Below are 14,109 nucleotides of genomic sequence, written 5' to 3'. Positions count from 1 at the left end.
ATCACTACTTTGATGCTTAGCATTAAAAACTGAATATTCACATTTTTCAGTATTAAGTTTGAGGCCGGTTTCCTCAAAAGACTTAGAAACAAGCTGGGTCGACTTAATTAGGCTAGATTTAGTGCGGCTGATCAAAAGTAAATCATCTGCATATGCAATGTACGAAAGATTAGTTAGGCCTAAAAAACATGATGGATTAATACGTGGCAAAACAGAATAAAGACAAGCATTAAAAAGATAAGGGGATAAGACTCCTCCTTGCCTAAGACCAGAACGGATGGGGATATTACCAACGTAGGTGTCACCTGACTTGAGTCGAACATATGAATTAGCATACCAAAAACGAAGAGTTGATATAATAGACACATTTGCACCAAGTTGGATTAAAGAATACCAAAGTTGGCTATGACAAATTGAATCAAAAGCTTTTGAAACATCGATAATTGTTAAAGAAATGTAGTTGTTTGACTCCCTGACAGTCAAAGACAAAGATCTAATGTAATAAAATGGTATAGAGGAACCAAGATTCCAAGAATAAATAAATGAATGTAATGCTAATGTAATATGTAATGTAAAGCTAGATAATGTAATGTAAGGCTAAATGTAATAAAATGGTAAAGTGGGACCAAGATTCAAAGAATAAATAAATGAATGTAATGCTAATGTAATATGTAATGTAAAGCTAGATAATGTAATGTAAAGCTAAATGTAATAAAATGGGGAAGTGGAACCAAGATTCAAAGAATAAATAAATGAATGTAATGCTAACGTAATATGTAATGTAAAGCTAGATAATGTAATGTAAAGCTAAATGTAATAAAATGGGGAAGTGGAACCAAGATTCAAAGAATAAGTAAATGAATGTAATGCTAATGTAATATGTAATGTAAAGCTAGATAATGTAATGTAAAGCTAAATGTAATAAAATGGGGAAGTGGAACCAAGATTCAAAGAATAAATAAATGAATGTAATGCTAACGTAATATGTAATGTAAAGCTAGATAATGTAATGTAAAGCTAAATGTAATAAAATGGGGAAGTGGAACCAAGATTCAAAGAATAAATAAATGAATGTAATGCTAATGTAATATGTAATGTAAAGCTAGATAATGTAATGTAAAGCTAAATGTAATAAAATGGGGAAGTGGAACCAAGATTCAAAGAATAAATAAATGAATGTAATGCTAACGTAATATGTAATGTAAAGCTAGATAATGTAATGTAAAGCTAAATGTAATAAAATGGGGAAGTGGAACCAAGATTCAAAGAATAAATAAATGAATGTAATGCTAATGTAATATGTAATGTAAAGCTAGATAATGTAATGTAAAGCTAAATGTAATAAAATGGGGAAGTGGAACCAAGATTCAAAGAATAAATAAATGAATGTAATGCTAATGTAATATGTAATGTAAAGCTAGATAATGTAATGTAAAGCTAAATGTAATAAAATGGGGAAGTGGAACCAAGATTCAAAGAATAAATAAGTGAATGTAATGCTAACGTAATATGTAATGTAAAGCTAGATAATGTAATGTAAAGCTAAATGTAATAAAATGGGGAAGTGGAGCCAAGATTCAAAGAATAAGTAAATGAATGTAATACTAATGGCAGTAAGTAAATAATCTATTTGATGTGCAAATACCAAATTATAAAGAACAATATTAACAAATGAAATCACCCGCCCGGCACGAGAGAACTCGACAACTGAACCAGAATAAGTAAATATTATGTATTATGAAATAAATATTATATGACATTTAGCCTAACGCTTCAGTACTAAATCGATATTATATCAGCGAGAAATGGAATAAGCAATGAAAAAGTATTGGTAATTGATTAAGTTCATGTGACCTTAATTAATTACCTTTTTTGTGTAAAGGAAAAATGCCTCGATTTGCACAACCCTGGGTTTACCCTAGTCTCTCTTCGGTTCTCTAGGTCTACAATACTCTTGAAGCATAAAATATATTACTGGTGGACCTCTCAAATAGGCCTCCTTTCTCTACGAATCTACTTCAAATATTTTACCTGTTTGCTGGGTAATTGTTGCATAATTTATCGAAATTTCGGCATTTTTTATAACAAGCAAAACATATCGACTTGTTTACTGCTAATCACTGCCGAATTCAAAACATCACTAAAGTCTATCAATTCCTGCAATATAATAACAATCAGTCCCAAGACTTCTCCCAAAAAACCCAACCTTTGAGAGATGGGAGGGGAGATTTCTAGATCATAAAACTTTCTATCCTTAACAATTTAACTGTGCAGAGCCAAAAAAAGATGATAACAGCTTCAGCTGTAAAATTTACCGTTTTAGGTAGGGTACTCGAACCACTTATCACGTGGTGTACACAAAGCAATACGGTAATTCAAAAGCTGGTATGGTACACAATATAAAATTTGTAGGAGAGCAGAAAAACTAAAAATTCCGTCCTTAATTTTTTGACTGTTTGGAAGCAATTCTTTTCAAAAGAAAAGAGCAATACGACCTAGAAATTTTGATATAAAAGTTTTTTAATTTGTAGTAATTCCTGTAAGCGAGGAAAAAGGCAAAACAATTGTGGAAGAAAGGATGAAACTTCCAACTAACGAGAGAATTAAGACAGATGGAAGCGATAGATGGACTCGTTAGGGTGGACCCAGCTCCAAATAAGATCCTGGAGAAATCCGGTGAAAAAATGCACTGAACATTGGATTTTTCAACTCCACATAGCACTCGCAGCTAAAGGAAGAGTATTAGCAAATCGATACCCAACATGGAAGGCAGTGTTGCAAGGCAGGTACAATACACTTTACAATTTATATATATATATATATATATATATATATATATATATATATATATATATATATATATATATATATATATATATATATATATATATATATATATATATATATATATATATATATATATATATATATATATGTGTGTGTATATATATATATATATATATATATATATATATATATATATATATATATATATATATATATATATATATATATATATATATATATATATATATATATATATATATATATATATATATACTTATATTTATGAATATTAAATTTAGATATCATATTTATATATTACTGACAGTTTTCTATTACTTATATCACTAGGACCAAACACACTATAAATGTTGGCCACAAACAGAATTGCACAGTATCACAGGAATCAGACCCACAGGGTTACTTTCTTTAATGTTTATTTGACAAAAATACACTGGAATCTTTAGCAACTGTCAGATTTAATGCATACAATAAGCTAATGCAAGACAACTAGATTGTTTTTTGTGGCCAAAAAGAAATTTTTCCACTTTTTTTTGTGTGTGTGTGTCTCTATTTACCATACAATACAATGATGCAATAATGTTGTTCTGTGTCAGTCAACCGTTTTTACACAGTACAATACCAGTTTTCTATTCCGTTGAGACTTACCATAAAACAAATTAGTCAATAATTTTTACCGGCCATGAAACCGTTTCTCCAATGTGTTGCACTCACCATAACCTAGAAGCGTCAACAAATTTGGCAACTATTCTAGCTCTTTTTCACTTTTAATAGGCCAAATCGACTGTTTTATAGGCTACGTTATCATTTACCGATGTCATATCGGCCATATGTATGAACTAACCACAAGACAATATAGTCAATAATAGTGTTTTGGCTAGTCAAGCAATTATCCTCAAAGGCTAAGAGAGCCTTTTTTAATACATCTGAACCTAGCATGATACAATGAAAATGTAACATACCTCGTTGCTCATTAGCTCTCCAAGAATGTCATAGTGTCGTTCAGTTCCGAGCCCTTGAATAGCTGCAACTTGAAACGTTGAAAGGAGGGACCATTTTACACTAAGTGACCAATCGTACATGCCAACTGAAGTTATATACGCACTAATCTGAAAGAAAAATATAAACTTTAAAGATCAGAATTTAGAAATAAGACGGATTGAGGGGTTCCAAATATAAAGTCAACTCACTTCGAATGATTTTTTCGCCTTTCAAGAGGAAAAGTCAAAGATTCCCAAGCCCCCTCACTGGATAAGCCAACTTAAGTCTCCTGTTCTTCTTATACTAGATATATACAGCGATATTGACGGATTTGTATATAACAAATTCAGTGGCGTGATTTCTTCAAAATCCTGGGGGGGGGAGTTTAATTTTTTCAAATAAAGTGAAAATGACGGTGAAAATTAAAAAATTAGCCATTTAGTACCATAAAGGCAAAGATATGCTAAAGACAACTAACCTGTTTCTCTGGATGCCTGAATTCGTAAGGCTTATCTTAGCTTTGACCGGATTTCCTAAGAAATTAAATTTCAAATGGGGAGGGGAGGATTGGTCTTTGCGCCAGTCGCCCCCTCCCCGTCCCTCATAGGCTTCTACGTCCCCGGAAAAACGTATTGCATAGGTATTGGCTCGCAGAACAAAAGAGGTTACGTCAGTATGCTTTATTTAAAACTAAGTCTTTCCACGTTATGGTTTTTCTTTTGCTTATATATTTAAGCGCAAGACAAAACTGAAGCAAACCAAGGGCTTTTAATAGTCTTTTACTTATATACAACCTTTAGAATCAGATATCACAGCAGGACAACAATTTTCATCATATAATATAATACAAAACATATTTTTAATTTTATGAATATATTTAAGATTTTCTTTTCCCTGTTAGCAAGTATTTTTCAAGCATGATATCTCCTACACTGTCTAAAAGATTAGAAAAAATATATGAACACTTTCTAGTAAGCTTTGTGATACATTTTAAAATAATTATTGGCAATCTGGGTTGCAAATACCAGATTAATTTTAGCTTACCAATAAAGGCTTGGCAATGGCTTCCTCCACTGGAAGTGTAGTAGATGACCAAAGTTTCTTGATCCTTTCCATTGTTAAGCGTCTTGCATCCTCCATCGAGGTTGCATCTCGATTATCCCTGAATAATGGATCATTTTCCATTTCGCTCCATATTCTGTGCTGAAAAAGAAAATTGTGCTGACGTCCCTTTCGGATTAGTTGAAAAGATGACAAAATATTTAATTCAATTCAGATATTATCTTGCATCGTCTATTGATATTCCTTTTTGGTCTTAATAAAGATAGCCCTCAATGGAATGGAAAAAAAAATAACAGGGGAAAAATGGAAAAAAAAACAGAGGGAGTGGAGAACCTACATTAGAATGACAATGGGCCAAGAAAGCGCAGTACAATCCTCTCTAAAGATTTTAAACAGAAAATTACAGGGTCTAAAAGACCTTAAACAATTTGGAATTATTTAAAACAAGCTCATAGGTCATATGAAAGAAAGGTTTGGTTAATTAGAAACAGAATGAAAATGACGAAACAAAATTGTTAACAAAGTTGACAACAGAGAATTTAGCTTTTTTCCCTTCTTATTTGCACGAAGGGAGAAAGGGGGTGCGAAGAGGTTCAAAGAAATAGGAGGAAGCAAAAAGGGTGTAAACTATGGGACTGCGACCAACTTTCAAAAACGTCCAGCTTCAAAATTTTTTGGATGGTAACGTTTCCCGTGCATGTCTTTAAATCCACAATATTCAATATCAAATCTTAAAAGAAAAGAATAAAAATACGGAAGTAATTAAGTAGCCATACTGATAGTCTAATATTTACCCTAAAATTTACTAAACCATACTGCACTAACGACTTAAGAAACTGAAGCAGAATAACAATCCAGTTTCAATCAATCGCTTGAATTGCAGGCTAACTTTGCATTCCAATATTGTTGCTAGCCCACCTAGAAAGGCTTGTATGCAAGAATTTATTTCAAAAAAGGGGGGAGCGATTTTGAATGGCTCATAATATACTGATCATATAGAAATTAAGAGAAAAAAATAATTATCGGCACAATTTTTACTGTGTAAGATACAGTCCACGCCCCTTTCCAAACCCTGCAAGATGTATAGGTAGTCTGACATTAAGCGTTGAAAACGTCAATGTTTTAAAAGAAATGCATTCATTTTGTAAGAGAAAAAACGTAGCCTTGAGTAGACAAATAAATTGTTAAATGGGGTGGTAAGCTGTGGTAATGGTTTAGAAGAAACGCAAAAACATTTTTTATGAATAAAACATTATACAAGAGTCAGGCTATACACGTATTTCTAGTCGTCCCGGTAGGAAGGGGACCATGCATATTTACCGAGTCCTCCTCCACCTAACAAGTACTGTTACTTGGTTACATAATTTCAATTCATAAAAAAAAACTTGAACACTTCTGAAAAAAAATCGCTAGTTCATATTGGCCCAGAGCAATTCCAAGTACAAGAACAAGATATTCTAAAATTAAACAATATGTTCCCATCACTGAAAACAAAATGTAGCAACAAATTTGACCATCGAACGTATAAAGCTAAAGAAAAATGTTTCCACCAACTATTCGCAAATTTCTCATTAAGATAATTCTTCCTAGAAATAATTACGGGCGAATTTTCCCAATTAATTAATCCCAGTAACAGTCTCCCCGTTTGTTTCACTAAAGTTTATTTGCTTCTTTTTTTCTTCTAGTTTTTTCTAGTTTTTGCCAAAAACTACTTATTATTTTTTCCAATTTGGAGTACCAAATGTGGCTATAACCTTTAGATTAGTATTTATACCTATACTTCTGAATTATGTATTTTATTTAGTACGGTAAGCCTATTAGGATTTTCCTGTTTAGCTTCTACAGTGCTAAAAAAAAATCAATAATAACAATAAAAACAAATCAATCCTTAAGCACAAAATCTACCACTAGACGCTACAATAAAATTAAAATTAAAGATGCTGCCCAACATGTAATATGTGTAATAACCTTAGAGATTTACACTAAAAGATTCTCTATGGGGTCACTAGCATCTCATCAATTTATATTCTAGCGTTGTGTACTATGTACATACATTCATGTAGGCCTATTTACACGCACTAAAATTTTTGAAGGGGATAAGTAGGGAATAAAATCACAATAGGGACCTAAAATGATAATTCAAAATATTTCATTGCCTGGAACAATTTATAGTTTAAAATAGTGTGCATATTTGCTGTATTAATACCATCAAAATTGTCCTGAAGAATGTGGTCAGTTTTAACATGGTTCTGCGCATGGAGAAAGCATTTTAACTCGAACAGCTTGGTAACACTATTATTTTTGATTTGACAAAAGCAGCATCAAGTGGCATTATTTTTTGATAAAACCCAAAATGAGTGAGCCTACTAGAGAACTTTTGTTTTCCATACAAGAAAAGAATATAGTTACTCTTAGTTTTATACAATCTTCTCCATCCAAGAGTAATGCCATGTCTTTCCAACTAAATGAAGCTCTGCTTCTATATCGATCCAAAGGGCCACTAGGAAAATCCTTCAAAATTTGTTGTGCTTCCATAATTGTTTTGTGTGCTCTTTTGCAACCCTAAAAAAAAATAGAAATACATTTTAGCAATACAAGAGTTTTCTAGTCTTAAAATTGGTCCTTCATTAGCTGATATATACAAAATTCAGTTATTAGATTATCACATAAGCATTTTTTTCAAATTATTTCATGAAATGATTCGTCTTTAAGAACTAAACTTGAATTTATCTCTTTTTCAATAACCTTCAAGAGGCCTAATGGGGGGGGGGTGTATAAAATGCATTTTCCAAAATTGAAGGTGCCAGGGGGGCAATTTTTTCCAATGGATATACTGGAAAAAAAATATTTCCCAATGAAATTCCCAAAAAACATATCTTTGAAATCTGGGGGATGGGAGCCATTACAACTTAAAGATCAATTGCATACAAGAAACTTCGGTGAAAACTGATTTTGCAATGATGCCACTTGGAGCGTACTGAGGACTGAGAGCAAATTAGAAATTAGACCAGCAAATCCTGTTGGAAACAATATTTGAGTTAGACAACAATTTAATAGTAAGTACAAGTATGTTAAAAACATGTTTAGCTTTTTTAAGATAAATTCGATTTCAAAAACGTACGTACTTATTCATTTTTCAGAATTAATCAAGCAACAAACGAGTAGTGGCAATTCAAAAATTAGGGGGGGGGGTATTTTATAATTTCTAAGGGGTAGGGGCAAGTTTATCACTTGTTTTTAATTTTGTCAATGAAAATACTGAAATAAAGGTATTTTTATTGAAAATAACCCCAAAACGAAATTTTCAAAAATATAGGGGGGAGTTTAGTGGGGAAGACCACCCTCTCAACATTGACACCACTGCAATGTCATTAATTTTCTGATATTCCCTTAAGGGATGGGCTAAAGAAAATATTAAAGAAACAGACATTTGGCACTCTGAAGAGGGTATAAGATTTGTACAATCAATTAATGATCACACAAGAAAAGATAGAGGATTCTGTTTTTCCTAGTGGAAGGACATCTTCAATAAAAACCACATAAGGATATCATATGGGAAACATAAAATGTCATGGATGATAATGAAACATCTTGCCATTTCAGGGGGATGGGCCCTGAGTCCATTAAATCATGAGGATAGAGCTTTCAGGTTTGACAAAAAAGAGTTATATGATGGTGACTAAATTGTATCCAATTTTTACACCATCATCTTATGTTTGAAATCTTATCATAGTCTATTCCCTGTACTAAACCTATATCTGACCAGGCATGTATGTAAGAAAGGGCATTTTGGCCAACCCCCACTACCTAAATACTAAGGCTTTTACAGAGAGTTTTGACAAATGTACTAACCACCATCCCCCCTGCCTCTAAAAACAAATCCTACATGCCTGGTATCCATACACATCATTTAAATGCCTGGTATCCATACTTTTGTAGCTCTGACACTACAGTTAGTGCAAGAATGGAATTCCTGCACAATGGAGAACTAATAAGCCTTATACTGGATCTGAGTTTTGGGTATATGATAACCCTGATTTGTTCAACCAAAATATGAAATTTCTTTATACTTTTTCAATTACCTGAAATCTTTAAAGCCAAACTATAGCTCACAAGTCAGTAGGCCTTGCATTAAAGTGTCAATTACCCATTTCTTTTGTGTGAGACAAAAATCCTAACATTTGAATTTAACCATTACAACTTATCCATTAATAATTTTTTCATTTCTTCTATTTAAAAAGCAGGCTCAAAATTAAATTAAAAAGTGATATGAAAACTTGAAAGGAATGGAAATTATTCTGTAAATAAGGGGAATGTCCTCTCTTTATGCTAAAGTTTATAGTTCTTTAATAAAAATATTTATGGGTGCAACCAAAATAGTTTGAAGTGTTTTATTTACCAAATCTCTTTCAAATAATTGAACTGAAAACTTTATAGTCTAAAGCAAATGTTCATCAATGAGCTCTTCTACTCTTGAGGGTTTTTACCCCAACACGTTGGGGTAAAACACGTTTTACCCCATTCCAATCGCTGTTATATTTGAGCACTTGTTGCATTAAGGCAAAAAGTCAAACTTTAGCATAACGAGCAAGTATTGAAGTGAGGTCCTCAGATACTGAACTTATTTGTTTTTTTTTTAGTTTTTAAGTTGTTCTTTACTTTCATTTAAAAGAAATCATTTTTTTCTATTTAATTATAATACCATGCCCAGAGTAACTCTTAAAACAAGGGGGGCTACCATTACCTCAAATCTCATTTTTAAGCTAACCATAAACTTCTGAACAGCACTTTATTGAGAAAAAGAGTTCTTTTAGTGTTTCTTTTTTTCATTAAGATAATCAGAATTCTCTTTTATTTATGTTATTGCAAAACTTCAATTTTGATTAAAAATAAGGCACATAATTTTTGTAACCAAAATAAATACAATTTCACTACTTTTTGTGCAATTTTTAATGCAATTGTGCAATTAAAAAAGATTTACTCAGGACCTATACTTCATGCTTCATCCTATATCATCACAACATATCTTCGTTTTAATACATGGTCTATAATAAAGGAAACAGTTTTATGGTATGGTCCAGGGCTATCTTGAAGGCAAGGTAGGATACCACTCCTTCCTTCAACCCCTGTTTTTTTTAACATTTAAGTTTAATATTTGTATAAAAAAAATGTCAAAAATGATAACCATCCCTGAGAAAAATTTGCGTGCATTCAAATGGGAGGGAGTTGATCTTACAAATCAAACACATTTTATTGGCACCATTCCCATGGTTTTGAAGCTCTTTGAATGGTTCTATTTGTAAAAAAAAACACTTTTTGGGGCTTCAGCCCCAACCCCCACCCAAACAAAATATTTGCTGGCCCTTTGTCATAAATTCTGACCAAATTGCGCATACCACTGTACATAATTCTATGAAGCATTAAAAGAATATTAACTACATTAACCATTTATTTTGTATGAACTACATGTTTCTTTAGAAATGATTGGGCCATTATGCAGTGGTATGGCTTCTAAAACACATAAGCTGGATATATAGTTTTTTTTATACAATAGTTCTAGATTAATAGAATATTTCAGGATTTTCATTCAGCAGCAATTTGGCCCTCTATGGGACAAAATTAATGTTTAGAAACCACAAAAGGAAAGAAAACGCCATCTTTACTTTAGCACAATCTATTTTCCTGCTTAGAAAAAATATTACCCTTTAATACTTTGGAGAGCAGGACTCCTTAGAGCTATACCTAGGTTGATAAAACTGCCAAAGCTAATCAGGATTTAGTATTTTGGCTGACTACTGATAATTTTATTCACCCCATTTTAGTACTATTGATAAGATTCTTGGTTAGGAGCTTTTGCTTTCTTGGAAAGCAATTGAGTAAGGAGAATGAAACTTCATGAGAATTAAAAACTTAAATTATGCCCTGAAAAGGTGTTACCAAGCTCTGATCTCTAATCCTTCCCTATTTTTAAGGTTTACAAATTTGATTAGAAGATGCATGTATACCACTAGCTTCGAAAATGCTACAAAATCTTGGACACAGGATCTTAGAGGTGGAACAAAGTATTTCAATCATAGACAGGCTATATCATAAATACATTCAATCTAAGGCATGTGAAGCAGTTCAATCTCAATTTCAAGCAGTTCAAGTTCAATCTAAGGCATTGTGAAGCAGAATAAATCCATTTAAATAAGCTAGGATGTAAGGGTAACTTTCATTGAAGTTTTAAAAAAGGTCTTCTTAGATTGTATCAGCCCAATCCCAACCATCACCCTATTTCAACATTTTATATTATATCCAAGATTAGAGAGCTACTGCATTTATTTATGATACATTTTAATCAAGATATTTAACTGAGAGCTAACCAGTTTCAATTGACCAGTAGCCTAAATTTAACGACGTATTGGGAGTATTTTTTTAACTTAAAGTAAGGAGTAACATAAAAAAGAACAGAAATTGTTCCATATATGAAGGTTACCCCCTACTCAATACCTTGGTCTTTATGCTCAAACTTCACTTTTTAAAAAATTCCTATTCTAAATAAATGGCCACTGTGCCACAGTAAAAATGCCATTTTTGAAAAAATGGAACAAACAGTAAAACTTTAGCGTAAAGGACAAGGTATTGAGAAGAGGGCAACCCCTCCCTTCATATACAGAATCATTTCTGTCTGTTTTAAGTTTTAATGATGCTCCTTACTCTCAGTTAATTTTTTTTTAGTTTAATTTTGGATTGTTTTTCAATTAAAACTGGTAAATCTGGATCACCCTCTATGTAATATCCCCCCTCAAAGAAAACTCCTTCGTATAAATTTCCTCCCTCGTAGAATACACCCCCCCAGTAAAATTCCCTCCAGAGAGTTCCATCCTTGCTGAAAATCCCCCCCTTGTAAAATATCTCGCAGATGATTTGGCTTGAACAATTCTCCTTAGCGTGCTTCCATTTAAAATAACTTTAATTTCTAATTGTTTTCACTATCCCTCTGGAAAATTTTCCCTGCCATGGAAATCTTTTCCCAGAAATTCAAACGCGCTGAAAACAGCCCCCACAACATAATTTTTCCCCTGAACAGAAAAAAACAGCCCAGTAAAAACAATTTTTATAGGAATTCTGTCAAATCCTCCCAGCATAAAATTTACCCTGGAAAATCCCCCCTGAAAAAAATTTCCTCCCCAAGAAAAAATACCCCTATGGGAACCCACCCCAAGTACAATATTCCCACCCCAAAATGTCTGTATATGTCAGAATAACAAATACTATACGTAATCAATGGGCAAATTTCCTGACTTACAGGCCTCTCCCCATGGATTGTGGGGGGTCGTTTTACACCTAAAGACATAGTAATTGGACTTTTCAACTATACTGAACAAAATGGCTATCTCAAAATTTGGATCAGATAACTTTGGGGAAAAAGGGGCATTGGAGGGGGGCTAGTTACCCTCCAATCTTTTTGATCACTTATAAAAATCGCACTGGAACTTCTAATTTCTATTCGAATGCACCCTTTCGCAATCTTCAAGAACTGTTATTTTGGTACAATCACCCAGGGAAAAAAATAAATAAACACACATCCATGATCTTTCTTTTGGTGAAAAATATGAAATTCCACATTTTCAGATAAAGCAGCTTGAAACTTCTATGATAGGGTTCTCTGATATTTTGAATCAGATGGTGGGATTTCGTTTAAAATTCCTTGACTTCTAGGGGGTGTTTCCCATATTTCAAAAACCTGGTAAATTTTCTCAGGCTTGCAACTTTTGATAGGTAACACTAAACTTGATGAATCTTATATATTTGAAATCAGTAAAATAAGCTGATTCTTTTGATGGTACTATTGACACCAAAATTTCATTTTTTAGAGTTTGTTACTATTGAGCTGAGTCACTCCTTACTTACAGTTTGTGAGCACAAACCATTGGATTTTAAAGCAAATATTAATTAATCAGCATGAAGTGTACTATTCAAAATAGTAGAATGAACATTTATAGTGGGCTGTATATTCATTGATCAGAGTGGGGGGTCAAATTGCATTGATCAAATAATATGAGAAGTTATTTAGGATTGATTTTAAGTAGTTTCCAAAAATTTTCAGTAGCCAATTTATACCAACAAACAATAGGGGAAAAGGTATCACTTTAAGGGCTCAGGATAAAATTTACAAAGAAATTATATTTGAGAAGAACCTAAAAAAGAAGCATGAGGCAGTGTTATTCCACCCACCTAACCAAGTAACAGAAAAATCCAAATGTACTTTTGGTTTCTCTCACTTTGGTTTGTGTTTAATTATCTTTAATTAATGGCATCAACTGGGGGACAAGACACATGTGCCCCCTAGATTTTTTTTGCTCCCCTTTGTACATTTTCGAACAATACCTTTTTAGGGTGTTTTCATTTAAAAAAGCCTTTTTTGATGTTTCCACTAAAAATTGGGTCAATCAAACAGTGAAGAGCAACTTGGCCCAATGACAACCAAAACTCAAAAAAAAACTTTATATTAATTAATGCATTGAAAGGATTGGCTTTTTACACTGATTTCACATATATAAAATCCATTATGTTTTATGTTACCCGTCACAAATTACAAGCCTGAGGAAATATGGCTGATTTTCGAAATTGGAGGAAACACCCCTTCAAAGTTCCTAAGTCACAGGCCTCTCCCCATGGACTGTGGGGGGGGGGGGTCATTTTACCCCTAAGGATATAGTAACTGGACCTGTCAACTATACTGAACAAAATGGCTATCTCAAAATTTGGAATAGATAACTTAGATAACTTTGGGTAAAAAAGAGGCATGAAAGGGGGGCTAGTTGCCCTCCAATCTTTTTGGTCACTTATAAAAGGGCACTAGAACTTTTTGCCCAACTAAATGATATGCAAAAGATAAAATCTCTGGATAAAGTGTGTCCTTCACTTAAATTACAAATAATCAAGAAGTGAAAATAACCAGTTTTAAACAACTCTGAAAAAGTTATGCCAGCTTTGCCTCTAACAGAGACTATCTGTCTTATATTTTTGAATAAGTCCTGGCTCTCAAGTCTTTCATCACTTGCATAAAGTTGATAATTCAAGTGTCCTTCAATTCATGAGAATGCAATAATCAAAGGTCATTGCTACAGAGCAACTATAACTCTAATCCTCCTTCTTTGGAGGAAAGTCTCATAGCCACTGTACTGTGGTAACTGTTTATATACAATGCATCCTTGTGTCTGACAATATAATACATCTAGAAATGACCAGGGGCATAGGCCCAGGAAAAAGCGT

At 32.8% G+C, this 14,109-nt stretch overlaps 1 protein-coding gene across 4 annotated transcripts in view; it reads right to left on the bottom strand.

The window, feature by feature from the left end:
- Positions 1 to 14,109, bottom strand: part of LOC136039760 (peroxisomal acyl-coenzyme A oxidase 3-like) — a 66,881-nt gene that overhangs the window by 39,144 nt on the left and 13,628 nt on the right. For all 4 annotated transcript variants that reach the window (XM_065723619.1, XM_065723618.1, XM_065723616.1 and 1 more), the window contains exons 2-4: positions 7,258 to 7,410; positions 4,831 to 4,989; positions 3,768 to 3,914 (exon numbers count right to left, since the gene is read on the bottom strand). In XM_065723619.1, coding sequence (XP_065579691.1) covers positions 3,768 to 3,914; positions 4,831 to 4,989; positions 7,258 to 7,383 — 432 coding nt within the window. In that variant the 5' untranslated portion in view covers positions 7,384 to 7,410. The remainder of the gene's footprint in view (positions 1 to 3,767; positions 3,915 to 4,830; positions 4,990 to 7,257; positions 7,411 to 14,109) is intronic.

This window comes from Artemia franciscana, chromosome 20 (genome assembly GCF_032884065.1).
Source record: "Artemia franciscana chromosome 20, ASM3288406v1, whole genome shotgun sequence".
In the NCBI taxonomy this organism is placed as follows: domain Eukaryota; kingdom Metazoa; phylum Arthropoda; class Branchiopoda; order Anostraca; family Artemiidae; genus Artemia; species Artemia franciscana.
Note: the sequence above shows the minus strand (reverse complement) of the source record. Positions and strands in the feature narration are given on the sequence as shown.